The following is a 27,671-nucleotide window of genomic DNA, read 5'->3' on the forward strand; positions in this document are numbered from 1 at the left end:
AAATATATCTACTTATTGCCTGGAGTGCTTAAAAACATATAGCTTTGAACACCTTTACCATGTTGTTGTTATATAGCGCATGCCCTGGAGCATTTCAATCATACATGTGCACTTCATATGATGTAGTCCTTCTAAGCTTGTGGTTGCTACACAACAAAATAAATTATGTACTTAGTTACATGAGTCAAGCTAAGTGTAATATTAATTTACCATGTTTGCATATTGTAGTACTATTGATCCACTGCATGTTATCTAAACACTGCCACATATTGCCGGTAAACATTTAGGGTCTGTGAGATGTGTGCTGAGCTAATCCAACATATTATTATCATCATTCGGAAAATGTCCTCTTGACACCAAAAGGAACGTTGACAATTACCTAAACCTTATTTCACACAACTAGCCATCTTAATTGTATCCATGCTGCCAGTAAAATTGAAATAATTTTTATAAATTGTTTACCATGTGTGTATTTACCATACAGTAATCTCCCTCTATAAGAATCTCCCTCTATAAGAATCTCCCTCTATAAGGACCTGTCACCTGTGAAAAGTCTATACTGGTGCCATAACTTCACTTGAAATTTTCAAATTTGTAGCTACACGTATAGCTACCTACTGCTATTAGCTATAGCCAATACAGAAACACCTATACCCCAACTCAGCTCTAGACAACTTGCTATACTACTGGAGACAATTTGACAGCGAACTGATTGTGGTTGTTAGTTATCACTAACATTAGTGATGGTTTTACTGTAACAGCTGTCACCGAAGGTGTAACTAATATTACTATTGTATTGCATCCATTTATGTAAACAAAAATCTGTAAAATAATCAGTCAACCTTGTCACTTCGCCACCAACTCACTGCGGGGTACCATTATAGCTTATCTAAAGAGAGGATATAGCCACACATAACAGGAAGAAATGGTACGCTCCTGATAACTTACAATGGGAAGAAGCGGAAAGTTTATCGGGCGGCATGCGCTTGAATTATATCCGCATGAAACTTTGTGTGCAAGTGGGTGTGTCTAATTGACCGTGCCTATATAAACTATCTGTTGAATAGATTAGTCTACACTTCAACATGGCGATGGCGTTATTTCTTGTACTACTCGCGATCCGGTTGGCGATAGTTCGTGGCATTATCTGTAACAATGACCAGAGCTTGGGCCGGGACGTGTTTGAAGAGCATGGATGTACGTGCGGGACTGGCGCTAGTATAAATGTTAGTGAATTGTACACGATATATCGACAAGCGTACGAAGATTGCCACGAAGACGATATTGGAGATGGGCATGTGATCGACTGTGCCTTCAGCACTCAGGGCAATGACTCCAGTATCATCACGGCCATGTTGGGCAGGACCATGTTGGATAGGCTACCAGTTGATGCTGGAGATTTTTACAAAGATATAACCTGTCTGTAAGTGCATGTGTACTGGTGTAGTGTAATTTGGTGTGCAGTGTGTGTGTTTGTGTTTGTGTGTGTTTGTGTGTGTTTGTGTGTGTAGTGTAAATGAGTATGCTGGGAGCTACTACCGTAGTTAAGCAGTGATGGTTTTATCACTAATATATGTGACCCCATTGTTGAGCACATGATTATAATGTTATGGGACAGTCTGCTACACCCTTCTCCTTGAGGGCTATCAATTAGTGATTATTAGCACCTGCAACGGCCTATCCCTGGAGCTCACTCCCAAAGGGTCGCTCTTCGATAAAGAGTAAACTTTAATATACATGTATCATATTTACTCGATTTGTGCCGCACCCTCGAATAGTACTACACTATACTTTTGTAATTACTCTTTACCAGTGCTCTCATACCTTTAGTATTAATCTCCATCTCGATTTATGGAAGGTGTTGTCCTGGTAAACTAAAACAGCTGTCACATATTTGAAATTCCAGATATTATTTAGTAAATTGGCCACGTAGCACAAGGCGTTACATGGTTGTGCTACAAGGACTTGAGTGAAAGAAAGGTCTTGTATAGAAGAATTAAGTAGCAACGTGTTGTAACTGTTTTATAAAACTATAATGTAGAATAGCTATAGTAGTGGCAGGTTAAAATATCAGTAGCACAGCCTAGAATAATACCGCAGTGCGGCACTATTTGAAGAATTTTATCCTTTGCAAAAAAAAAAAAATAGTACCCCCGGGATATAAATCGAGTAAATACACTAATCTAAAATTGATCAGCAGGAATGGTATGGATGTAGCTACGGTGAAGACAGTCTCACCGTCATAGCCAGATCTGACTCTTTGTTTGCACTAATCAATTAGAGATTATATGCATGCATTTATAATGTCTAATAATGGAAAAACGCTGTCAGTACAGAGAGTATGGTCTGGTGATGCAAGGTTATTGTATTATGGACACCTTTGGACTTACTCACAGGTGTCCAGATTATCAAGGGTGTCATGGTTTTCAAGGTCAGTTCATGTGCTAAGGGATACTTTAAAAACATTAGCAGACATCCTGATTATGCAGGTGTCCTAATTTCAAGTGCCCACATTGACAGGTTCCATTAATTGCGGAGAATTTTATGCTTCTCTGTAATATTAAACCCTTTGCTTTAAAATTTCTGTTTTTTATAATCAAGGTTTGATGTATACATGGAGCTAAGATAATAGTCTGCATGTGTGACACGTACATTGCAGACATGTACACTGTAGACATCTACAGACATGTTACACACATTTATGTGTTCTGTGATCATAAACTATATTGCTTCAAATGCTTTCACTTTGAGTGTAGTCTATTTGAGTGTCAGTTCAAGTGATTCACTAAGTTAAATAAGTTGGCAAATTAATTGGTAAATCAATTAAGATATGTAATTAAGCAGTAACAAGCAAAACACAGTCATCACCTATTTTAGCAAAGTCATTTTCAAGACTGTCTCTTATTTCTCATTATATTTCATAATGATCCAGGATTTCATCGGACATTTCATGCTTTGCTTGTTCTTAGCAGTGTCACTGCATGCTATAAACACTACATACTTTTAGCACACATTATTGACTGCAAATGTTCTTAATTTATTTAAGTTGTAGTAATCAGATATATTAGTCCCTTGTTCAGTGTTGCAAGGTATGCAACATGGCCTTATTTGATGGCCGTAACTAAATAACCATGTAAATAATTCTTCTTAGAAAAAAAAGGGGATATTATATACAACTAGTCGACTATAGTTTACAAATTTGGTAATTTCAGGAAAGAATGATTGCGATGCATCACCACCAGTAACCTGCAGTATTAACACTTCTGTTTTTTGTAACTGTACCACTTCAGTTTTGTGTATGGTACATGCCATGTTCTTCACCACATCATTAAGATGTGACATTTAATGTTTCAGTTTGTGTTGTGCTTGAGCAGTTTTCACTTTCGTACCTTGAATTATAAATGTACCCACGTGTGTGCCTGCATGTGTGTAGTATATTATGCATGTGTACCGTGTGTCCCGTCCATACCTTACATGGTAGGTGAAGGTCCAGGTTGGACTTCAGGTGCCTGCACTTTGCCTGTGTGACATGGTACGGCTTCCTATGGGTTATCCTATGGGTTATCCTATGGGTTACTAATCCTGCCCCAGGAGGATTTTCCTGTACTCACTCAGAGCTCACTGGGTAGGTGTGACTATGCTTCGTAGCTGTGTAGCCAATAGCTTTACTTTTTGCATAAATTAACAAGAAACTATTTCACATTTAATTATATTGCTGAGCAAACATTGCTGATACATCCAGGGGATGACTAAACACAAAATTAATGACTTAACTGGTGAAGTAACTGGACTGTTTCTTGTAAATTGAACTTATGTACTGTTGAGAGTTTAAAAACATAACTGTTAACACAATGATATTATATTTTGTTTCCTTTAGTCTCCAGTACATGCCTCCTTCATGTACTGGAGGCATGGGACCCCTGGCCACAGTAGTGTACAAGAGAATAGCCACTCTGCTGTCAGAAAAAATGGACAGTCTTACAGCATGACCCTGCACTGGTTAAGATGTAAACTGAGTTTTTCACTACTTCGTGCAGCCATCACTTGTTTGAGAGGTTCTAGATCTTCCTACCATCGCTTTAGCTTTAAAGAGTCTGCAGCTATTGACCTTGTTTGTGCAGAGGGTAGGATTAGCTCATTTGACTGACTTTATCTTTTGTTAAGTAATAGTTATAACTATTCTATATAATACTAAAAAAAATAAATAAAAATACAGTACCGCTCAGAGGTAATGGTATTTTGCGGGTGTGTGAATGATTAAAAATCTCGCTAATTAAAGGGTGTTTCACCCGTTTCATCCACGAGTATTTATCCCAAATGAAGCAGGATTAATACTAGCGAACGAAACAGGTGGCACGCCCTTTATTTAGCAAGTTTTTTATTTGCTCGCACACTCGCACAATAACGTGACCTCTGAGCAGTACTGTATGTATCTACTTATAGTGTATCTGGTATTCATGTATGTATAGTTTATCCTATTATTATTATTTTGTTTATTCACATTTTTATTGTATTTTCATATGTTTAACCACTAACACATTTGGTGGAGGTTGACTATCAGTTTGACTATCCTAACAGCCTCATTAAATTACAATGTTGTTTTCAGACTGTGGCATTGATTACTTACCAAAAGCTGTTTACGGCAGAGCTCAAACTATTAATTGTTGAATATACACATAACGTATATAGCCAACAGTTGGCTGGAAGCAACTTTGGTAAAGTTGCAATGATAGGATTTTGGTGAGATAAAGGTTTGGCCAATTTGTTTGTAAAGCTAATATTGGACAAACTTTTTAATTTGGCGAAACAATGCTCATTCGTCAAATTCTCCAAACTTTCCAAATGCCCAAACTTTCCAAAAGTTTGGCTATATGGTAATCCTGTCAAATGAAGCCATGTTAGCTATGTAAATACATCAGTATGGTATGTTGTTTTGACAGCATTGTGTGGGGAAGCTACACTGTTTATAGAGTATTATATACACTTTGGAGTTGCCCACGTAACTATTAAATATATTTGCTGTGGAATTAAAATTTAAAATAACTCTGGGTAATCACCCAGTAAAATATATTTGCCAAAGTGTGGGAAGCCAGATACATGTAAATTTGATTGCAATAACATGTTTATGGGTGCACTGCATACTACAAACTTCTAACAATTACATAAATTAAATCATCTTCTCACAGATCACCAGTTTATCATGCACTGGCCACATGGTTTATGGTTGCTGTACTGATATGCAGTCATTATCTCAGTTTCTTGAACATAGCATACTGTATCAGCGTTGAAACCGGGTAGGGTCAACCGGGTCATCCGGGTCTGACCCGGTTCACAGATTATCTGGGTCTGACCTGGATTGGATCACGTGAGAAACAAAATTGTTAGTTTGACGATGTGGAAACTTACTAACACTAGTCGTGAAGTCCTTTCATGAGCCACGCCCACTTATCACATTACAAACATTCGCTCAGCCACGCCCATTTATTAGTAGATGCAGTGTGTAGTGCAACACCATGTCTGTTGCTGCCTAAAAGTATACGTGGAGCCACGCCCACTAATCGATTGTTGTTGTCTAGTCTTGCAGCAGGATATGTACTTTTGTGAGCCACACCCACTTTAATATATTGGGAAAGTGTAATACTAGATATGCACGAAGCCACACCCAATTGCTGTCTTAAATACAGTAGCTATGTGGAACCAAACCCACTGACTGATTTTAAAATATAACTCACCAACTACAACTACTCGTGTACTCAACACATTAATCGAATGCTCAAAATGTAGTCTCGCTTGCTCGAGACTGCCGAAAACATAGTGTTAGCGTACGCCTCGGCTTTAATTAATCTGGGTCACATCCGGGTCTGACCCAGATTGCTATCCAGGTCATCCGGATCAGCAGTAGTGACCCGGTTTCAACGCTGTACTGTATATCAGTCAAATCGGCTTGCCATTCAGAATGATAGAATCAAGTAGTTGTGTAAATAGTATTGAAATAAACAATAAAAGATAACTTTTGCATAACTTTAATTTTGTTGACTAGGAGAAGACATTAAATTTTATAAGTACAATATTTAATTTTGTCAGTCTCAATAAAATTTCTCATTAGAGGATGATGAAAGCTCTGTACCTCTACTAAGGCAATGTGTGTTAAGTCATTGAGTGGATGCTACCATTAAAACATTATGAATCTAGAATACTGAAATGTTCAGGTGACTTTGAGTGTCCACACCTCTACCTGTGTGACATAGTACAGCCGCCTGTGGGTTACTAGTCCTGTGTTGACTCCTAGCACCTGAGTAGCATACAGGTATCCCAGTGCTGATTCCCTGGGTATGTGCGACCATACTAACATGGTAACCAAAGGCTCTGTGTTTTTGATTTTGTGAATTTTGCTCATTTTGTGATGTTGAAAAGTGACATTTTCCAATGTGAATTTCAAGGAAAACATAAGATCTCTGGACACAAGTGTTGAAAAACACTACCACTCAGCTGTGGTTTGATCCACTATCAATAGTGGGGAGAATCATTTAGTGGATGGTTTCACTTCAGTGGTCAGCGTGTGGTGTGTGTGCGTGTGGTGTGTGTGCGTGTGGTGTGTGTGCGTGTGGTGTGTGTGCGTGTGGTGTGTGTGTGCGTGTGGTGTGTGTGCGTGCGTGCGTACGTGTGCAAGACTAATGAGGTGTAGTAGAGTGTGTATGTGAGAGATGGTTTAGAATTAAGGTGACTTAGCAGTGAACAGATGCAAGGGACCAATGAGAACTTGTCAACACGATCCAGAATCAACCACCAGTCTCGCTTCCTTCAATTTGGAGGATCATGTGACCTGAGAGGCAATAGACAAACAAGACAAGTGCTCGTTTGTCACACAACTATTTATCCACAATGTAGAAATAGTTCCCAGAGAGAGGCAACTTTTTAGTTACTTTGTGTATGCTGTAGGTGTATGTAATTGAACAATGCTGTTATAATTTGTACCATACAAATTGATGCGTTTGGTCTGTGTGGGTGAATAATAATTCTTAGACTCTATTTAGGCTGTTTTGGGTGGATAATAAATCTCATATACTCCACTTTGTTTTCTAATATACTCCACGCCTTCAGGCACAATATAACATATGCTCAAAATCTAGGTTTATCCGATCGCTATGCATTGTTCACGTGCAGTGATCTAACGAACGCGATTATTTTGTCACCTGAGGACACATAGTTGCCATGGTGCTAGTATTATCGCAAGAAAACCAGCTGCTTTTGCTGAGCCTACAGCAGAAACAGCCGTGGATGAGTTAGGTAATCTGAGTGTAACGTGAAATAGAGTCTAAAGCAGTTATATGGACACAATGTGGAGTCTATGAAATTTGTAAACCCTCAGGCCCTTAGTGGCGCCCTCGCTTCGCTCGTGCGCTACAGCCCGAGCCTTCGGGTCTATAAATTTCATAGACTCCACATTGTACCCGTATAACTACTATTTAACAAATTTTATCGTGGGTAATGAATACCTTTTCCGTTATCCGCGTATAGTACTCTGTGTTGCCACCATGGTAATGTATGTACTCCATGCTGTAACCATGGTAACATATGTTGTTTTGCTTAATCATCATGTAATAACTGACATTGTTTAAACACCATTGTGTACTGTATGTTTAGATGCTACAAAGGGTTTCTCACACTGTTATAAGTGGTGGCCCTATGATGTCTGGAATAGTACCACTAGCGATGTTGCTCAGACTTATAAGAAAAGTACATTTTCATTTTGTTTAGGACCGGTGGACTTGAGGTGACTACAATTATGTGGTTTTATGATTAGTTATAAATTATATTTCATCTCCACATATATCTGCTTGACTTGATCCCATTATAATGAAGTGGTTCAGTAAGCTCATAATAAAAATTAATTAATGACACAGTTTGAGACCACAGACCACAGTTATCATAACAACATTGTACACAACAAAGCAACTGATGGTTTGAAGTGGTTTGTGTTTAGATTACGTAGCCATCAGTTGATACAATAATGATGACTTGTACCAAGGGTTCATAACATTATAATATTATGAACTCTTGCTTGTACTATGCTGTAGTTGCTTGGGACAATGTAGTTTTGTTGACTTTGTTCTATAGAAAGAGTCTATGGGATTTATTAACCCAAAGGCCTGAGGTTGTAGCAAACAACTGCAGCTACTAAAGAAAGGCCTGAGGGTTTATAAATTCTGTAGACTCCACATTGTAACTGTAAAACTCTGTTTGTGAATTAGTTACTTCTTCCACAGTCCCTTTTGGAGTAGTAAGTTGAACTGCTAAATCTCTTGAAATGATGTCATAACAGGCATACCTGCTGACATAGCACAACAAAGTGCCCTCATTAGATCATCGCTTGTAGGATAGGTACTTTTGTTAAACCTTCCAGCTAACGTGTTTTGCGCTTTTGTTATGTTGCCCCTGAAGACATTGATGTGTTAGCAAAAAGGGTACATCATATATATATATATATATATATATCTGTATGAGATTCAAACCAAAATATTCAACACACATATTTAAATATTTTATGTACATGTCATAAGTACATGGCTCCCCAACGGTTGAACAATGAGTTATATTTGGCAGGTATAATGATGGCCTGTAGATTCAGATAATATGCTTGGGTTGGCTCTTTGACCTCTTCTTTTATTGGCCACTTTTATTATATTCCAGGAGTAGTCATAAGCATTATGGGTGCTTAGTCACCACTATGTATTGCCAGTTAGTCAGATGTATCCACTATCAAGCTGAAGCTGGGCAGTAGTAACATCTGCTAATTTTATTATATCTGTCTGTGTACTGATTGAAATTTGATAGCTGTTATTGTGTCATGATTGGATTAGTTGATATTCATTGTTGTGGGGGATCAGGTTTCAGACACAACATGAAACCTTTTGTATCAGAAACTTGGGTTACTATGAACTACATTAGTGCCTCAGTTGAATGTTGGGACTGTGAAAGCTTGGCATGAGTCAATAAAATAATATTTAGTGTGGTTTTTGCTTGTCTTAGGCAAACTATGTACATAGTACATTTGTTGCTTTTGAGGCTAGCCAGATTTATTCTTTTAATGTTGGTACAGTATGTTGACAATGCCTTTTAAGAATAGTAGTAGTACGTATAGTATACCAATTGGTGTTTGGTTTACTAAGTCTATACACCATTTTGTCATTCATGTGTATTCAAACAGCACAAGCTGGAGTATATTTTAAAATGGTGATTAGAGTTACACTGCTATAGCATAATGCTATTTTTATTTACAACTTAATTTTTAAAATCTGTTCTTATTGAAAGCGTTGTTGTACTGTATGTAGCATCAAAAGAAGTGCTGATAGTTTTTTTGAATGTGTATCACACAACTTGAGATAAAGAATGTCACTCTGTAATTAGATATCAGTACCTATAATATATGTGGTATGTTTAGTATAGGCTGACTACCCAATCTGTTTTAGTTACGTGTAACATGGTAACATCCCATATAATTGTATTATAGGAGTTGTATTGATAGTTACTTGAGCATGGTACTGACCTGAAGTTTATTCCTTTTGTGTATTTAGTAATGAAGATAACGGTAGATGTTCTCTAATGAGTTTGACTATAAGCAACACTGGCATGGAACATTTATTTTCCTTATATGTGCAGGGTTGTCTGTGTTTGGTGTATAGTGTGTAATTGTCTGTGGTGTGTACTGTGTGTCTCTCTATAGGGTAAAGTACTACACATAAAGGTACTTCATTAACATATTTACTTGGTTAAATGCCGTAGTGTTTATTATCCTTAATTACTAAAAATCGATACTGCAGCTATTCAAAATTGGCCACCACTAAACGGTGTTTGTGCCTATTAAAGGTGCACAGTTTAACCAATGGAAACATGTGACCTTTGTGTACATTGCAGTTTCTCAATCGATTTCAGTAACTATACACAGGAGTCTTGTGTGTTGTACAGTAGTAAAAGTCACATTACACAGTTTTCATTGACTCTTGTACTTCTTTGACAAAACGTGTGTGGATACAGAAATGCTACAGGGTATTTGATTGATTGTATACTAAAACACATACAGTAGATATAGCACTACACTGAGCAACGCGTTAACCTATAGAGCAGTTTCACCTTTCTGATGGCAACATAGTTATATCTCCAGAGAACCTCTGGTGTGCAAATTTTTAAAAGGCAAACATTATATTGTGATAATAGTCAGACGTAGACATGCTATACCACCATCCTTCTAGTATCTTAGTACCAACTGGTATGTCATTTCCTTAACACAGTTGTTTGGCTGTAGATGTTTCTGTAATAGCAGAATATTGAAATACACATACTATCATGCTCTGAATTATTGTAAATTCTATTCATTATTGCTACGTAGTGTCATAGACTGTTGTAGTAATTTGATAATACCATTTGAATAGTTTATAAATATCTCAACAAATGTACAACTGCATGCATTCTTTTATAGCTAAATAGTGACCTATAACCTTACACATGTGCATTACATGTTACAACTACATGTGACTATGTACCTTATGACTTACGTCATAACATGTATGCATATTTCATCATATACTGCAACTGTGAGTATTATTATAATATTGCGCTGTCTTTTTTTGTGAATACTTCACTTGCCTCTTCAAGCTATTACATTTACAGTGATCTTGGCCCTCAAGCAATGCCATATACGGTAGCCTTTGCCCTCAAGCTATGCCATATAATTATGGTGATCTTGTAAGCTAAGGGTTCATCTGTAACATTGGTCGGCCATTCATGATTATTCTTGGAACAGCATTTTAATGGCAGAGAAGTCTTACATGTGATTTGAATAGATCTCTTACAATAATACTGTTTGGTGTGTAGAAACAAAACACATCACTGCAAGTATCTTACTAATTGTATAGATACTTGGCTACGGATGCTTGCCTAGTCATCATTTCACAGATAGACACAAACTATATCATTACAACTTTTATATGCAGTAGGTTAATTATGGAGAATTTCAGATACTATTAAAAGCATTTTCCTAGAAAGCTACGTAGTTGCCTGGGCATCAATTCACTGCCTAGCTACGTACTTTGATCAAACATTACATTGAGCTTTGGGCTATATGGTTTGAGAAGAATGCATGAGATTTTGAGTTTATCCTTTATAAAATCAGAAAGTGTTGTTACTATCAAGCCTTCCCATATTAATAATACTTTTGAGCTTCATCACTCTCTTCACTATTGAGATATCATCAGCATCTGTCTTTGATGACCATAATATACCTTGGCCTCTCTACAGGAGTCCAGAAAGCGTGGTAGCACACTGGAGTTCCTGTTCTCTATGATACCATATTTATTAAGTTAATACATAGACATTGCTCTGAAATGACAATCTGAATTAATGTTGATAATGATGACGCTTTTCTGTGATCCTGTTTGTACTAATGTACACACACACATTTAGACCTTTAAAACACTTGCAATAAGGAAGCGTTAGCATGCTCTAACATTGTTGCCACCATTCCTTTTACAGGACTAGTCTTCCTGTTCTAATAATCTAAAGACATTTCCTGTGGAAATTGTGACATTTTTAACTTTCTTATTAATGAATCATGACATTGTATCATCACAGGGCAATTACCCGTAGTGCTCCACTGAAGCTGCATGGCTTCTTTTCCTTGCTAATTTCTTGTTAAGGATGTGTACATAAATAAACAATTTAACCTTCTTCCTACTTTTGTACCATACCAGTGATGAAATGTGATGATATATTCCTTAATCATTGATCCTTAGAAATAATGTGTAAGCTGTTGTGCTTATTGGAATTAGGCATGACACATTTAAGGATAGTTGAAGTGTCCAGATTTGGCAAGTGGCCTTATTATAATTGTACAGTGACAAAACTTTATCAGCTTTTATTGATCTGTGTTGTATATACCTCAAAATTCTTCAGTATTTGTTACATCTATAGAAGAGTGATACCACAGTTTTATACTTAGTTAAATCACTGCCTGCAGCTGCAGAATATGTACTATATACATGCCGAAAATGTTGCAGTGACACTTGACACTTCAATGAATTTAGTCCAGTGAGTTTGAATTACTTCCAAGCTACATACGTATACCTGTTTTACACTTTCACTTCACCACAGTTAGTGATCATTCTTACTAGGTTATGTACCATGTATATAATTGTATACATCTGTAGAGTTTGTGTACAGAGATGCGTATGATATGATGTACTTGTATTCCTTCAGACTCCTCAATGGAAACAACATCACACATATCACTTATGAGCACATGAAGCAGTTCCCCAAGCTGAGACGACTGTAAGTGACTTTAAGTGTGTAAACAGTGTGTGTGTGTGTGTCTACGGCATTGGCCTGATAATCGAAAGGGATATCCTGTAATGCTAAATTGGTGTTGTTTCATTGAGCAAGAAACGTCAGTTCTATTGCTTCAGTCTACCTGACTATATTTCATGATGGGGGACTGGTGGCCTGGTGTCATCTGGGGAAGCAGCCCACCCAGCTGTAACATCAATGGATACCTGGTGTTTACTGGGGAAGCAAATTCCTTGCCTTACTTAGCGGTGTTGTGGTCACTGTGGAACTTTGGGTTCCACAACCTCTCTCAGTGAGACCTGGGCAGTCTTCCTGCAGGTTACTAGCCCTGCCCCAAGAGAATTTGCCTGCACAAGGCTCAAACGTCTGAGTGGTGCACAGTGCTGGTTTACTGGGTGGCAATAGCTATGTTATGGATGGTTGTCATAGAGCTTGCTTTGTATGTGTGTGTGTGTGTGTGTGTGTGTGTGTGTGTGTGTGTGTGTGTGTGTGTGTGTGTGTGTGTGTGTGTGTGTGTGTGTGTTGTGAGTGTACATCAGCGTTGAAACCGGGTCGGGTCATCCGGGTCACATTTTCTCCGGGTCATCCAGGTCTGACCCGGTTTACAATTTATCTGGATCTGACCCGGATTGGATCACGTGAGAAACGAAATTGTTCGTTTGACGACATGGAAACTTACAAACGCTATCGCGTAGCTCTTTCGTGAGCCACGCCCACTTATCGCAATACCAATATACGCTCAGCCACGCTCATCTGTTAGTAAGTGTAGTATGTAGCACGAAATTGAGGGTATCTATGGTGAGGGGTAGCTATTGTCAGTAGGTGGACATTTTTTTTTTTTTGGTCTTCAACCTACAACTAGGCTGAAGTTGCAATATTTACTCAACACGAATCGAACGCTCAAAATGTAGACTCGTTCGCTCGTTCGAGACTAGCCGAAACACGTCTCGACTTTAATTAATCCGGGTCAAATCCAGGTCTGACCCGGATTGCTATCCGGGTCAGTGGATCATCCGGGTCAGCAGTAGTGACCCGGTTTCAACGTTGGTGTACATAACTGTATTTAAATAATTCTTTGAAACGATTTCATTAACCCTATGATGAGTATATTTGTATGTTAGAAACATTATGCAATATTTCCTTCAATGAATTGCCCCCTGTGGCAGAGTTACTGACTATAGTCACCTGTGGTTTAGCTATATTCATCAGCTACAGTTTACCACCTTTAAATTATTTTGTTAAAGGTTTAGCGTGCAACCAATAATGCTTCTAAACTACTGTGTTTAGAGATCCAAGCACAATGTAGGCAAGGAATACTCACAAATTAAGTACCAAGGCTATATTCAGTGTGTCCTAACTATAACTTGTATAACTTATATTACACAATGTGTGCATATTCTTGTAGATATTTGAATACTACACAACTGCAGAAAATCGATAACGATGCTCTAATTGATAACACAGAGCTGATAACACTGTAAGTGAACTAGTGTGTCTACCACTGTTTGATGAATTGGTGAAATTATATATTAAATGTATTACAGGGCCTAAAACAAGCAAGTTATCTTCACGAAGTGCATTAAACTAACAGAAATCTATGAAGCAATTTGTTCTCTACCGTTTACAACAAACAGGAGCTCTCTGAGATGCGTGTAGCGCAAGTTACAAATTTAGCCCTTCAGAGTGAACTCTTCCTCTGCGCTTGACACTATGGGGCTGGATTCGCTGTTAAACACTATTTACCTGATTATCTATCATTGTGAGGAGCTACTTTTCCTACCAGGGTCTTTAGTTAACGTGCTAATTCTACCCATGTCACACAAAGATTTGAAACGGTTTTTTTAAAATTTACCACTGTCAGGCAGAAGCGATTATTAAAAATCGGCTTCCGCTCAATTGCAGCTTATTAATTTTACTACTGCTTGCCCATCCAAAATTTGACAATCGTATCTTGAAAAACCGGCAACTAGTTCATCTTGTATGTAGGCTTGTAATAATAGCGTGCGGCGATCTTGTTAAATGCTGTGACAATGTGTGCTTATGCAACATAATTATATTCATTTGCAAATGACAGGAACTGGTGGTCAACCACAGTAATGATTATATTTAAGCCTCATAGCTAATGTGATTGCTTGCATAACACTGTTGAAACCTTATGAAAACTGTTCCGAACCACCTTAATGAATAGTTTTGTTCTATAGTCTATACGGTGCTGACACATTGCTATTTGCTCTCTTTGTAATGAAGGATTAAAATAAATATCTGTTTCCTGTTAATACTTTGTAGCTTTTGTAAACTGTTCTATTATTATTGGAAAATAATTAGAGTTCTTTGCTTTATATATTATAAATAATATAAGTCTGTTAATCCAAATGCGTGTGTTCTATTAGAATATTTTATAGTATTATTTTATATTATGTTTTTTAAAAGGAACATTGCCAATAATGGCTTAGAGGAAATGCCATATCTTGGACATTTGTGGAGTTTGGAAACATTGTGAGTTTGTTATGCATTGATGTGTGCATAGTGTGTAGTGTGTTTTGCATTGCGTAAGTGTTTGTGTGTAATATTCCATGTTACATCCTTACAGCCATGTAGAGCACAATTCTATAAGTAGCGTTGGACCTAATTCCTTCGTTAACAATACAAGATTGAAAAAATTGTAAGGAAGCAGTATATTAATATTGTATAATGTTCTTCATAATAATTATGTGATGGGATCTGAAAGAGCCTGACATGTTTTAGCATGTTTTGAATTACATCTCCTTTACCTACATTAGCCAAAGGAATGGTCAATAAAAACCTTCAGCCCTAGAAGCTGAGAACTTTAGAAGCTACAGTGCTACAAAGTGGTAACAACAGAAAGATTGATTTGTACAATGATAAAACAGAATATAAACTATGGGCACTGTATAACTTATGAATGTTGGGTTGTAAGGAGATGTAACTTCCACCATCATGCTCCTTGTGGACAGGCTAATCCATTGTTGGGTAAGTTATGTCTTGCAGGTAAGCAAACACCTTGAGAAAAAGACAAGAGGGAACCACGCATCTATAACGTAATATACACTATAATGTTGATATCTTCCATCTCCTTGGATGAAACGAAAGGGTTTTCAAAGTTGCATATGTGTCACTTGATCTGTTAAAAAATGGGTATAGGCTGCAGAAAACTAGTTTACATTATACATACATGTAGCTAGTAAAAATAAAAAAATCATGAGGTTTTCTTTGCAAAATTGTACCTTTGAAGATTTCACACTGTCTTCTATGATAAATAGTGAATAAAGCATTCTCATTGTATGCTAAAGTACGGTATCGCCCAAGTGCAATGTTGCACTCGCGCGCACACGCAACTTTGCTCAAGATTTTAAAAAATCGCTATTAAGGGGCGTGGCAACTGTTTTGTTCACAAGAATCACAAGCGAAACAGTTCCCACGCCCCTTAATCAGTAATTTTTTAAATCTCGAGCAAAGTTGCATGTGCAAGCGAGTGCGACATTGCGCTTGGGCGGTACTATATGTTAGTACTGGTGGTTATTTTACTGTACGCATTTAGGGATATGTCACATAATAAGATTAACATGATGCCAAATGTTAGTAACCTTATGGAGCTGAGAGAACTGTAAGTGATGTTGTTATTTTACTGAGTGTTGAACTGTGTGTTGACAGGAGCTGATGTTTTTTGTGCACATTTACTCTATGTCATTGAGGCTGAATACTCGAATAGGTGAAGTTTTTGTAGCCCAATAGAGCCTTTCTGAGTGTTCTATAAGGTATATTTAAATTATTCATGGGTAGCATTTTATTACCCAACTATATTACGTTATTTCCTCATTCATGTTACTAATAGCTGCAATTGTATTGACTACATTACAAATCACCCAGTAGAGAGTTCAACTAAAAGTATGTTACAGCTACGTCAAATCACTCTGTAGAGAATTTAGCTAGACAGTAAAGTCTCCCTGTGGAAAGTTCAGCTAAAGTCTCCTTGTAGAGAGTTCAGTCACCCAGCAGAAAGTTCAGTAGAGGCTACAATTTCTTCGTGTAGAGTTCAGCTACATTACAAATCTCTGAGTAGAGAGAGTTCAGTTATGGTACAAGTCAACCAGTAAGGAGTTCATGGTGAACTACATACAAACGAATCACTCTGTAGGGAGCTCTGCAGAAGCTATATTACAATTACCATTTTGATGCATGATAATACTTCGTCTAAACTATAACTAACAACTCAATAGCTGAAATAAAATTTTCTATTCTTCCTTTCTTCCTTTCTTCCTACAGTGTTCCAGTACCAGCTCATGTCCAGTTTTTTTACTTATGATTACAAAAAAAGTATTATATATAATGAAAACAGCCAAGCTGTGAGAAGGGGTGTGGCCCCCAAACAGCCAGGATGAAAAAGCAAGTTGTGAATTCAAAGGATATGGTTGCAATGAGGCTAATGTCAATCATTTCATTGATGAGTAATCATTAAAACGAGTGACATTAGCATCATCTCAATCATTTCTTGGCTGCCACTTTTGATTTCACACCAACATTTTGAAACTCATATATCAAATCTATACCCACTCTTTGATCCTCAAAAAAGCCAGGGTGAAACATTCTGACCGTTTTAGGATGCGTACATATGTGTCCTGTGTATGTATATGCATGTGTGTGTAATACAGTTGTTTACTGTTTATCTGTGTTTACAGTCAATTGGAACATAACCGTATTCCAAAACTTCCACCCAGCAATTTTTATGGACTCTTTAGCCTGCATAGGCTGTAAGTTACAACTCAATGTCAGTAGTGTTAAATATGGGTAGCTATTCATTATAGTTATGTTATATGTGACCCACTGAGAAGCAACCAGCCATTTTTGCGCATTCCTCAAATTCAATTTTATTGCTTCTCTGTTATCTATATGGTACCAAAGTTTCAGCCTTTTGTGATAACTAGTCTTGGAGTTACAGCACTAGACAGAATTATTCAATTTATACAGCAACAATACGGCTATTAAATCACATGCATTTATTTAATCAATTATAACTGATGATTGAAACAAGCTACAATGATGGGGTTTGACTCACCCTGAACTGGCAAATCAATCAAGGTACAGTGGAGCCTCACAAATCCGACCTCCTCTGGGACCAAAGGCTGTTCAGATTACTGAAATGTTCGGATTTGTGAATCATCAATTAACACTGTGTTTTAAGTTTTTATCGACTAAATAAGTACATAAGAGGTCTTCACATACATCAAGTTTTACAGTACAGTGTATACGTTTTTACAGTTAAGTTGAATGAAAGTAAGTGTCAAGAGTAAGTTGCTTAGTATTACTGAAAGTGATGGGGCAGTGCACTCATCTTGACATTCATACCAAGTGAAACACTTGTCCATAAGTCTAGTCACTTCTTCACTTTAGCTTATCTTCATTCTTTTTAATGTCACTTATAGTTGATTTTCCAATTCCATATTCTTTAGCAATGTTGCTTAAACTTGCTCCTCCAGTAATCTTTTTCAATATAGTAAACTTTTATTCATTTGACAAGTTCACACGTTTTTGCTTTTCTTCAGCCACATCCTCAACTTCTTAACCTTGCTAAAAAAAGCGTTTATTGCTGGGCATTAATTAGATTATTTTATTTTATTTTTTTTGCTAGCTAAATGACCCATTCGGATTATCCGAGGATCTGGATTAGAGAGGGTCGGATTTGCGAGGGTCCACTGTATAGTGTTTTCCCTGTACGTCTCCGTGTGGAAAAAGAAGAAAGCCATTCCAACAATGAAATGACACTTGTAAATTTAATTTCCACCACATTTTGAGTAAGCACTCATAACTCACATGCCTTGTGCTGTACAAACACGAAACAAATACTTCACACGAATTTAGTTTCAGTGTGTATCAATGTGATTAAAACGTTCATAATTTTTGTAATGTAGTATACATATTTTTACCCAGCTTATTTAAATATGTTTTATAGCAAAATAGAATTTTGCGAAAACAACTGGTTTTTGGTCAACAAGTCAAATATATATATGTAATCTCTTTAGTCTCTTCATAACAGTACTTCTTACTTAGCACAATGTAAACATGTTACAGCTCAGATGCAATGTCACACACACACACACGCACGCACACACATGCACACACACCCACACACACAAAGTAATGCCTTTAGCTGCCTTTCTAGCATGGCCACACTTATCTAATTAGCACTGTAACATATGTGCACCACTCAGGTACTAGTAGTCAGTGCAGACAAATCCTCCTGGGGCAGGACTAGTAACCCGCAGGAGGTTGTGTCATGCCCCACAGGTGAAGGTGTGGGTACCTGAAGTCCTTTGTAAGACATAGACGTGGACAGTTGTGCATTTGCTTTCCCAGTTAATACCAGGTACCCATTGATGTTACGGTGCATGGGATGCTTCCCCAGTTGACACCATGTCCTCATTTAAACAGCTGGGTGGACTGGAGCAATGTCAGTAAAGTTTCTTGCTCAAGGAAGCAACTACAACACCAATTTGGTGTACACACACATAATTCAAGCTCAGGATTGCTCTGAGTTCACATAACAGAGAATAAGCACTTACAAGCACTCTTTAAATTCTACATAATATGTAGCAAGTACTCACTAAAACACTTGCAAGCACATTTCAGGTGGTGCGAGCACTTGCAAAACATACTGGCCATGTACAAGCACTCATGATAAGCCGTATTGCAAATAAATGCACCTAATTCACTTTGCATTTACTTGACTAATCGTTTGTGTAACTTGTTCCCTAGTCCATATGATTATGTAGCTCCGTGGCTTTATATACAAAACCTATAGAATAAAAGCCTTAATTAATACTATAATATAGATATTGACTGCATTGATTAAAGAAACCGATAGCCTATAGCAGTACTGTATTGTTGTTGCAACAAGTGACGAGCTACTTGTGAAACCAGTACGTAGGTCACTGTACCATAATCTGCAGAATATCTATTTTTATAGATACACTGTGATTTATGTTGTATGAATGTAACTATGTATATGCTGGTCAATCTCTCTTGGACCTTGACATATGCATAAACCATTAGACTATATCCAGGAGAGACACCAAACCCACACTCATGGATGATTAGCTAGCTACGAATGGTTATTGAATAAAAGATGAGTGTTAAGTTTAAAAAGTAAATTATATTAACTCGAGCTTCCAAGGTAGTTTCTGTACAAAAGCAAGTTGCAAAGATGTTTTTCATATGAGTGCTGTCTTCTCCATCTCCAACAGCGCTGCTCCACATGACTGGTAGGTAACAGAATAAGTCGTACCCTATGTACATGCAAGTTTTAGTCCTGCATAACTCACGAGGAGTTTCTTTAAACTAGCGGGCATCGTACATGCAAGTGTCTTCTGACCCACAAGTGGTCTACACACATATACACTCAAGTTACAAGTAGGAATTTATAATTGAGGTGTACCACATGTAAGTATGTGCTACAGTAGGATTAGTATAAGTGATGATATATGTACCTGCAGCTATACTAGTGTGCTTGATTATGCAGCCTGCAAACATTGTCCCTTTTAGCCAAAAAAATTTAACTCCTGATTAGGGAAATAAGCCAGGCTAGTGCCATGTGATATCATCAAAGGTTCCTTGACATACAAACCCCATATGTAGAAGCTGATTCTTATTTTCTGGAATCTCTAAAAGGCATAAATTAATTGACCCATTGTCAGATCATTTCCTGGTGATCAATGGCTAATTACCAAAATTAACCTTACAATACACAACACTAAGCTGTGTGTACGTATGATTTGTAAATCTATAAGCTATTGTGTATGTTATGGTGTATATTCACATTCTTATCTAGAATTATACATAACAATCACATTTCAAGACTGCAAAATGACATGTGCCGAGATATGTGCTACCTAGCCACCTTGTAAGTAGTTTGTCTAATATGTGTAGTGTATGAATGTACAAGTGTTGAAACTTTGAGAGTCTGTTTGTATGTACATGTTAAAGTTTGGGTGTCCGTATTTATAATGTAGTGTGTGTACACACACATAGCATGGTATAATTTATATTGTTTCCATGATTTTTTCTGCAAACATGCATATAGTTTGTTCATGTTTGTCTTTTGTTAATAACTATTCCAGCTTCCCAAACATTTAGTAGCACTGTGAAGCTGTTCAAATGCCAAAATTGTTTATCAAAGAATGCTTTGATACGGAGTAAGTTTCCAGGCCCGTCCTATGACTAGGAAAAAAGTGAAAATATGAGAAAAAATTGTGACCGGATCTATGAAAACCAACCACAATCACGCACTTTTCGAATTCCTGTTTATTAAATATTTATAATCTACTTAACCAAATGCATGCTCTGGCTAAGTTTCAGTGTGATAAGGAAATAACTTTGAGAGTTACAGCCCTACAAAGTAGTAACAACAGAAAATCGATTTGTACAGCAAGTATAGGGAAAATAAATTACAGGCGTTTACTAAAATGGTTATAACTTACAAGCAGAATGGCTCATAGAGTTGAAAGTTACACCATCTCGTTCGCTATGAGTAGGGGAATTGATTTCTTGGTAAGGTTTTCCTTGTAACACCTTTCTTACTTTATTACAGAATAGTTGCTGAACTTTAGAGTTTCCTCTGATATACATACTGTCCTTGAATACCAATCACCCATAGCTGTTTGACATAGGCTAATAGTCAGCTGTAACACTAGTATATGGAAAATATTGAGATACTCTAATAGTTCAGTAACTCTAATAGAACAACCAGTCAGCTGACTGCTCTATTAGAGTATGTAAATCTTTCTCTGAAAATTTTGACAAGCAAAGATTTATAGTCTCTACTTCATCCACTAAGTGTACATTTATTAGAACTGAGGCATGAATTTAATAATGAGAATTTTGACCATCATGCAAATTTTTGAGTACTGCTGAAAAGTATAATAGGTAAAATAAAAAACATAAGTGATACATTACATTGGTGGGTCTACCATATCATCACTGGTATATTATTTGTTATTGTACCCTGTATGTATCTTTTGTGTAGAGATGCAAGAAACAATCATATCAAACAAATTGATAGTGATGCATTCAAGGGATGCCATATTGAATACTTGTAAGTTGCAGTGGTGATATGTTTGTATATAAATTATCTCCTTGATGTTTACTTGGTTTGTGTTCTATGAGTTATTTAGTTGAGCAAAACCCTCCAAGTTTGCACTGCATTGTTAACAAAGAAGTGTAACTACCACAGTTTTGGTCAACTGTCACCCGCTGAGCAAAAACTGGCTGTTTCATACATTCCTCAAATTGCTTCTCTGTTATCTATATTAACAGGAGCTTATGAGCTGCCGAAAGCAGCGAAGGAGCATGAAACTCAGTTCCATCACAATCCAAATGATGTCACATTTTTTGAATAAATTGCTACAAGTGTCGCGCACAATTAGTATACAGCATCGACTAATAAGATTTTGCTTTCCTTATATTATGGAAACTAATCGCTAATAAATTTGGATTTCGATGATACCCGACAGGCAGCGTAAGTTTCATGCTCCTTCGGCAGCTCATAAGCTCCTGGTATTAACAAAGGAGTGGACAGCCAAAGTTACGGCCTTTGTGATGAATAGTCTTGGAGTTACAGCACTAGACAGTTGGAACAGGAGTAAACTTGATTTGTACAACAACAATATGGCATATAAATTACAGGTGCTTTTTCAGCTGATTTGCGAGCATGCAAACCGTACGCTAGGGGGAGGAGGTAAAATCGCATGTACGCTTTATAAAAATGCCAATCACATGAGTTGGCAAGAAATCTGAGCTTTAGTCCATGAGGCTCTAGTAAACTGCTACTGCCACTTGATTAATGCAATTCAGTGTCCATTTAAACAGTGGACTAAAACAAGCTGAATCAGATGCTGTTAATGCATGGGTCCATGCCACCATGATTGGAAATGGCCCAGCGTGCTTCGATCGGTGAACTCTGCAAAACGAAGTAGGGCTACCAATGAAATGAAGTTTTACTAGCTGAAGATTAAGCCCATTGAATCACGTTTCAAACTTCAGGGAAGATAGTTATTAGCATGATAACAGTTCATATACTGTAATAACAGCACTTACTTTCTTTCTCTTTAGTCTTAGCCTAGCACTTAACACTGATAAACGGTTACAATTGAATAGTACGTAGCTACACTGCTTGTTGCTTTTGTTTTCTACCTGCAGAAGGGCAATTGGAAACAGTGGAAATGGAAACTGGAAATGGAAAGTAGAAATGGAAAACAGAAATGGTCAAGTCATCATATAAATGCACCCTGAGTAAAACTCTTGTTTAGTTGATTACCTCTTAAAGACCACCTTTTTACAAAGACCACTTCCATACAAAGACCATGTTACAATTACATCTCAAAATGGCTAAGCCATACTTATTCACCAGACTACTTCATGGTCACTTTTTATAATGACCACCCTCTTTACATTGTAATAATTGGTAAGTTCCAAACATCTATTTTCAAAACAGCTAGGTCAGCTAAAAATGCTAGGCTCTTAAGGTCATTATCTCCTTATGAGACCTCATTTTTTCACTTGCATGGACTATTTTTGTATGACATACTCTGGTACAAAACAAAACAGGTAGCCAGATCACTTGAGTGAAGTGTGTACCAAACTATGACATTGACTCCATTGCCTAATTACATGTTGTCTTTGTACAGAGGTGGTCTTTGTGAAAAGTGAAAAGGTGACTCTATGTGAGGGTTTTACTCTAGGATTCACATTTGATAAAACTATGAAATAGATGTTTGGAACTTAGCTATTATTACAATGTGAAAAGTGGTCTTTGTAAAGAAGGTAGTCTTATAAAAGGTGACCACGAATTGGTATTTTTAAGTATGCCTTAGCCATCTTTGAGATGTAATTACAATGTGGTCTTTGTATGGAGGTGGTCTTTGTAAGAAGGTGATTTTTAAGAAGCGGCCACTAAACAAGGGTTTTAATCTGGGTACATTTATATGATGATTAACATTTCCGTTTTCCACTTTCTGTTTCCAATTTCCAATTCCACTGTTCCCAATTGCCCCCTGCGGAAGGTGTTGTTGTGGGTTTAGTAATACAATTGGGTATGGGAGGCTGGATTATGTGGGTACTAATTTGTTGGCACCACATAGTTGTGGTATTTGTGGGTTGCCTATAGAGAAAACATGTCTCTGTAGAGTGTACCCACATCTCCTGACTCCAATCCACCTCAAACTATTGCGAATGCCCAACAAACTAGTACTGCTGTTGCTACTGCCAGTGGTGGGATGGTTTTGTATGAACACAATGAAGATGGCCAAAAACGAGTTGTTTCTATGTTGTGTATATACACATTTGCAAATGTGCATCAGGTTAACACTAATGCCCACTGTGTGTAAGAACATTTCCTTCAGATGATAAAGCCATAAGATACCTAAACACCATAACATGCATTTTGCAATATTTCATGTATTTGTTCTGCTATACAATACATCCATACAGTATATGTCAACATTTATGCAGTACGCTTTGAGTTGGGGGGGAGGGGGTTAGAAAAAAGAGCACTCTTTGTATGCTCGCGAAAAAGCTGAAAATTGTAGACCACCCCTAACTAAAGCAACAGAATAATTTACCTAAACTAAATCTATAACTAAGGGAAAGATAACTGAAACTATAACTAAGCCAAAAGATTTTCTTATGGACAATTAAAACTATAACTAAAATTTAAAGGTTTTTATAAATTATACTTTAACTATAACTAAAAAGACTTTCACATTTTAAACTATAGCTAAAACTAAAACAATTCAGAGAATATAACCATAACTGAATCAATAACTAAAAAGAAATTACTATAGCTAAAACTAAAACTACAATCTAACAATGACTATAACTAAAACTAAAACTCTTCACTAAAAAAACAATAAATTATTGATAATATACACCTACTTCTCTCTTACTGAACACCGTATGGTGTCTGAGAGATGATTACCATTATTGTCTCAAATTGCAGCCCAGGCATTTATTTCTTTCAAGCAACTTTTTACCCCGGCAACTATATGAGACTGGCGTTATATACTTGATCAGCATTACGAGTCAAAATTCATAAAACCTTGGTGTTGTACTCTCCTGGACTATCTGTGATGTTTCTCTCAGCATATTTCACAGATTCAAACTTAAAAGGAAGTCTATAAAACATTCTTCACTTCATTGTTTATAACACCACCTGGAATTCTTAAAGTAATGACTGCACTAGGTGTTTATTTGAGACCCGGTGTTTATTTTTGTTATGATGCTGTATACCCCCGGCAACTAAACGGGACCAGGTGTTTATACGAGACCAGCCATAATTCGAGGCAATACGGTAATCTAAACTCCACTGTGTTATTGTTAACTTTAATAATCAGTGCAAATTTATAGTTTATGTACAAAAACATAATTATTTCATTAATAGGAATTTGGACTATAATGATTTTCCCTGGCTACCTTACAAGGACATCAGATTAACTGTTGAAGAGATTCATGTCACAGGTGTACCATCATTGACTCAGTTCCCACAAGCCTACATAAGAAATCAGTTATCACTGAATCAGACAGTGAATGAGACAATCGTATTAAATCAGACATTCCCACTGCTGGAAAAATTATTTGTGCACTATCAAATTCACTGTTGCTGGTACGAAGACTATAAAGTACATGCCCCAGACGGCGGTGGTGGTGTGCCACTAGATCCTGATATTGATGAGGTTATTATCCCAGGTATTCCTGACAATTGCACTAATCCAGCAACACTGGAGGAATTTCTTGCTTGTCATGGGAATAGGAAGCGAAGGCAGTTGCAATCCAATTGTCCTGTGCTCATAGATTCATTTCGAGTTAGCAATGACAGCTTCACTTGTTCTTCTCCTAAAGGAGACGACCCATTTCATCCATGCTATGATATAATAGAATATCTCTCACTAAGAATCATAATCTGGTTTGTGGTAGTGATATCTCTGTGTGGAAATGTTCTAGTCTTCACAGTATTACTGTATGGTGCTGTAAAGAAATCTTTGACTGTACCTCAATTGATGATAATGAATTTAGCTGCTGCAGATTTCTGTTTAGGATTGTATCTCATATTTATCGCAGCAGCAGACTTGGACACTGCTGGGAATTATTTTAACAGAGCTTTTGATTGGGAGAGAAGTGCGGCTTGTAAGACTGCAGGGTTTTTTGCTGTGTTATCCAGCACTGCATCAATCTGTATCCTTGGTCTGATAACATTTGAAAGAATGACAACAATTGTTTTCACTTTTAGTGGAAGGAGGTTTATGACTCTTATCAGGACAGCTGTTTGCTTAGCAGTTGTATGGAGCATTGCTTTCTTGTTTGCTATTCTCCCAGTTGCTGATACCATCAGTAGTTATAGTAAAGCGTCAATTTGTCTACCAGTTGATGCAAGTGATACAGCAGATGATGTGTACATTGCCTTTCTGTTATTCTTCACTGGTGCAGTGTGTGTCTTTATCTTAGTTTGTTACATTATTCTATTCATCAGAGTAAAGAAAACGACTTCTTCTTTAACTGCTAGACAAGAATTCAAGATTGCTTTAAAAATGGCTGTCTTGGTGGCAACAGATTTTGTAATATGGTTACCCATTGCAATGTTTGGCTTGGCAGGTGCATTTGGAGGAAACCCTATTATTAAACTTGAACACGCAAGGTACTTCTTGATTTTCCTGTTTCCATTAAATTCCTGCATTAACCCAGTGCTCTATTCACTGATGCAAAGTGGTTTCCGTAATCAAATGTGTGATGCAGTCGCTCATCTTGGATTGTGTAAGGGCTACCACAAGCGTAGAAGAAATCGACGAAGAGGATTGCCATTTGCTTCAACTAATAATTCAAGAGGCAATCGATTCCGTCTTGGCAGCATAACATCTGTGACAACATTCACTTCATTTATGAGTTTACTTGGTAAACGTTCCAGTGTGGCATCAATGGGAAGCAACGAATGTCAACTACAACAAGTTACCAAGAAATCGTCCAGTTCTGGTGGATCGACATCATCTGATCCGAATGTACCGAGAGAAAGTATGTATGTTTTGTGTTGTGTTGTGTTGTGTGTCATGTTATAACTTAGTTTGTTCTGCACTGTGTAATGTATAGTATTTTAACTTATTAGCTTTGCGGAATAATACTTGCCCTAAGTTATCTGTGTAGGCCACCCAAGGTAAATGATTAGTTTCTCATCATACGATGTCACTGAACTCCTTATTTTGTCATTTACTTGTATTGTTTGTGGTACCTCAAGTCACTGAATGCTGCTATCATACAGTAATAGCTACATGTTTTGGATAACATAATACTGCATAAGCCTCTAGAACTACTGAGTAAAAATGCTATTAATAATATTAAGGCATTACAGGACAAGTGTTGAAGGCTAAACTATATGGATTAAATGTCCACTAGTATACGTATCTGCATGCATAGGCAATATCTTCTTGTTTCACTACTTTTTAGCTATTCTTTTTCACCGCTTTTTTCTGCTTTGATCCCTTAAAATTACTTTTCCTTGTTAATTTACAGATATTCAAATTATTCACAGTTTTTCTTTCAAACATTCAAATCCTTAATTCAAGCATTCATTTCTGCACTATACGATACTCAAACACACATGCAATGAATGTACATATGCTATGGAGCAGTCAAGATATTCTTTGAGTATACTTCTTTTAGGTAAATTGCTCACTCCTATTCACGAAAGTACTACCCCAACACGTGAACTTGAGTCAGATGCAGTTTTTTATGATACAGAACTGACTGCTACCATGAAGAATGTTGTGATAGAAGAAGAACAAACAAAAGACCACTCCACTCCCCTGCAGCATAGTGACAGTGACAGTGGTGTTGCCAACAGTGACCGTGACATCACTCCATCCAATAGTGGTAGTTCACTGGACAATACACCTCAACAAGATAATGTACACGATGTTGCAAAAGATGATGTTATATTTCATAATGAACATATTTCATCAACTAGTAGCACTGCTGAAATGTCATAAAGAGTGTAACATAATTGTGTTACTGTCTGTTGTAATGTTGTGTGTGTTAGTGTAGTTAATCAGCTTTAATGTACATTATTTCATCAGTACACACTTATTATTCCCATAGATGTTATTGTATATTGATATTCCGTTGTTATGTATCTTTTCTTATGCACTGAACATAATATAGTATTATTTTAACTATTTAGTTATGTGTAATACAGGGTATGTAGTCCAAAATGGATAGTGGCAATCAGAAATCTATATTGTGTATATGTACTACGTACGTGAAGGAACACTTTACATACA

At 37.1% G+C, this 27,671-nt stretch overlaps 1 protein-coding gene across 1 annotated transcript; it reads left to right on the forward strand.

Annotated features, from left to right (window-relative positions):
- Positions 1 to 1,027: 1,027 nt before the first annotated feature.
- LOC136247533 (follicle-stimulating hormone receptor-like) lies at positions 1,028 to 27,590 on the forward strand. Its single transcript, XM_066039290.1, has 11 exons — positions 1,028 to 1,423; positions 12,253 to 12,324; positions 13,745 to 13,816; positions 14,770 to 14,835; positions 14,930 to 15,001; positions 15,899 to 15,964; positions 17,037 to 17,108; positions 20,183 to 20,254; positions 21,377 to 21,445; positions 24,788 to 26,409; positions 27,055 to 27,590. The coding sequence occupies exons 1-11, from the start codon at positions 1,086 to 1,088 to the stop codon at positions 27,378 to 27,380; spliced, it is 2,847 nt and encodes a 948-aa protein (XP_065895362.1). The 5' UTR covers positions 1,028 to 1,085; the 3' UTR covers positions 27,381 to 27,590.
- The last annotated feature ends 81 nt before the right edge of the window (positions 27,591 to 27,671 follow it).

The sequence above is a fragment of the Dysidea avara genome, chromosome 2, assembly GCF_963678975.1.
Source record: "Dysidea avara chromosome 2, odDysAvar1.4, whole genome shotgun sequence".
NCBI lineage: Eukaryota > Metazoa > Porifera > Demospongiae > Dictyoceratida > Dysideidae > Dysidea > Dysidea avara.

Bases quoted from the DNA above. Each gene is read 5' to 3' on its own strand.
- LOC136247533 (XM_066039290.1), top strand. From the start codon at position 1,086: ATGGCGATGGCGTTATTTCTTGTACTACTCGCGATCCGGTTGGCGATA. The intron at 21,446-24,787 runs GTAAGTTGCAGT...TTTCATTAATAG, and splicing joins GGATGCCATATTGAATACTT to GAATTTGGACTATAATGATT. The intron at 26,410-27,054 runs GTATGTATGTTT...TACTTCTTTTAG, and splicing joins TCCGAATGTACCGAGAGAAA to GTAAATTGCTCACTCCTATT.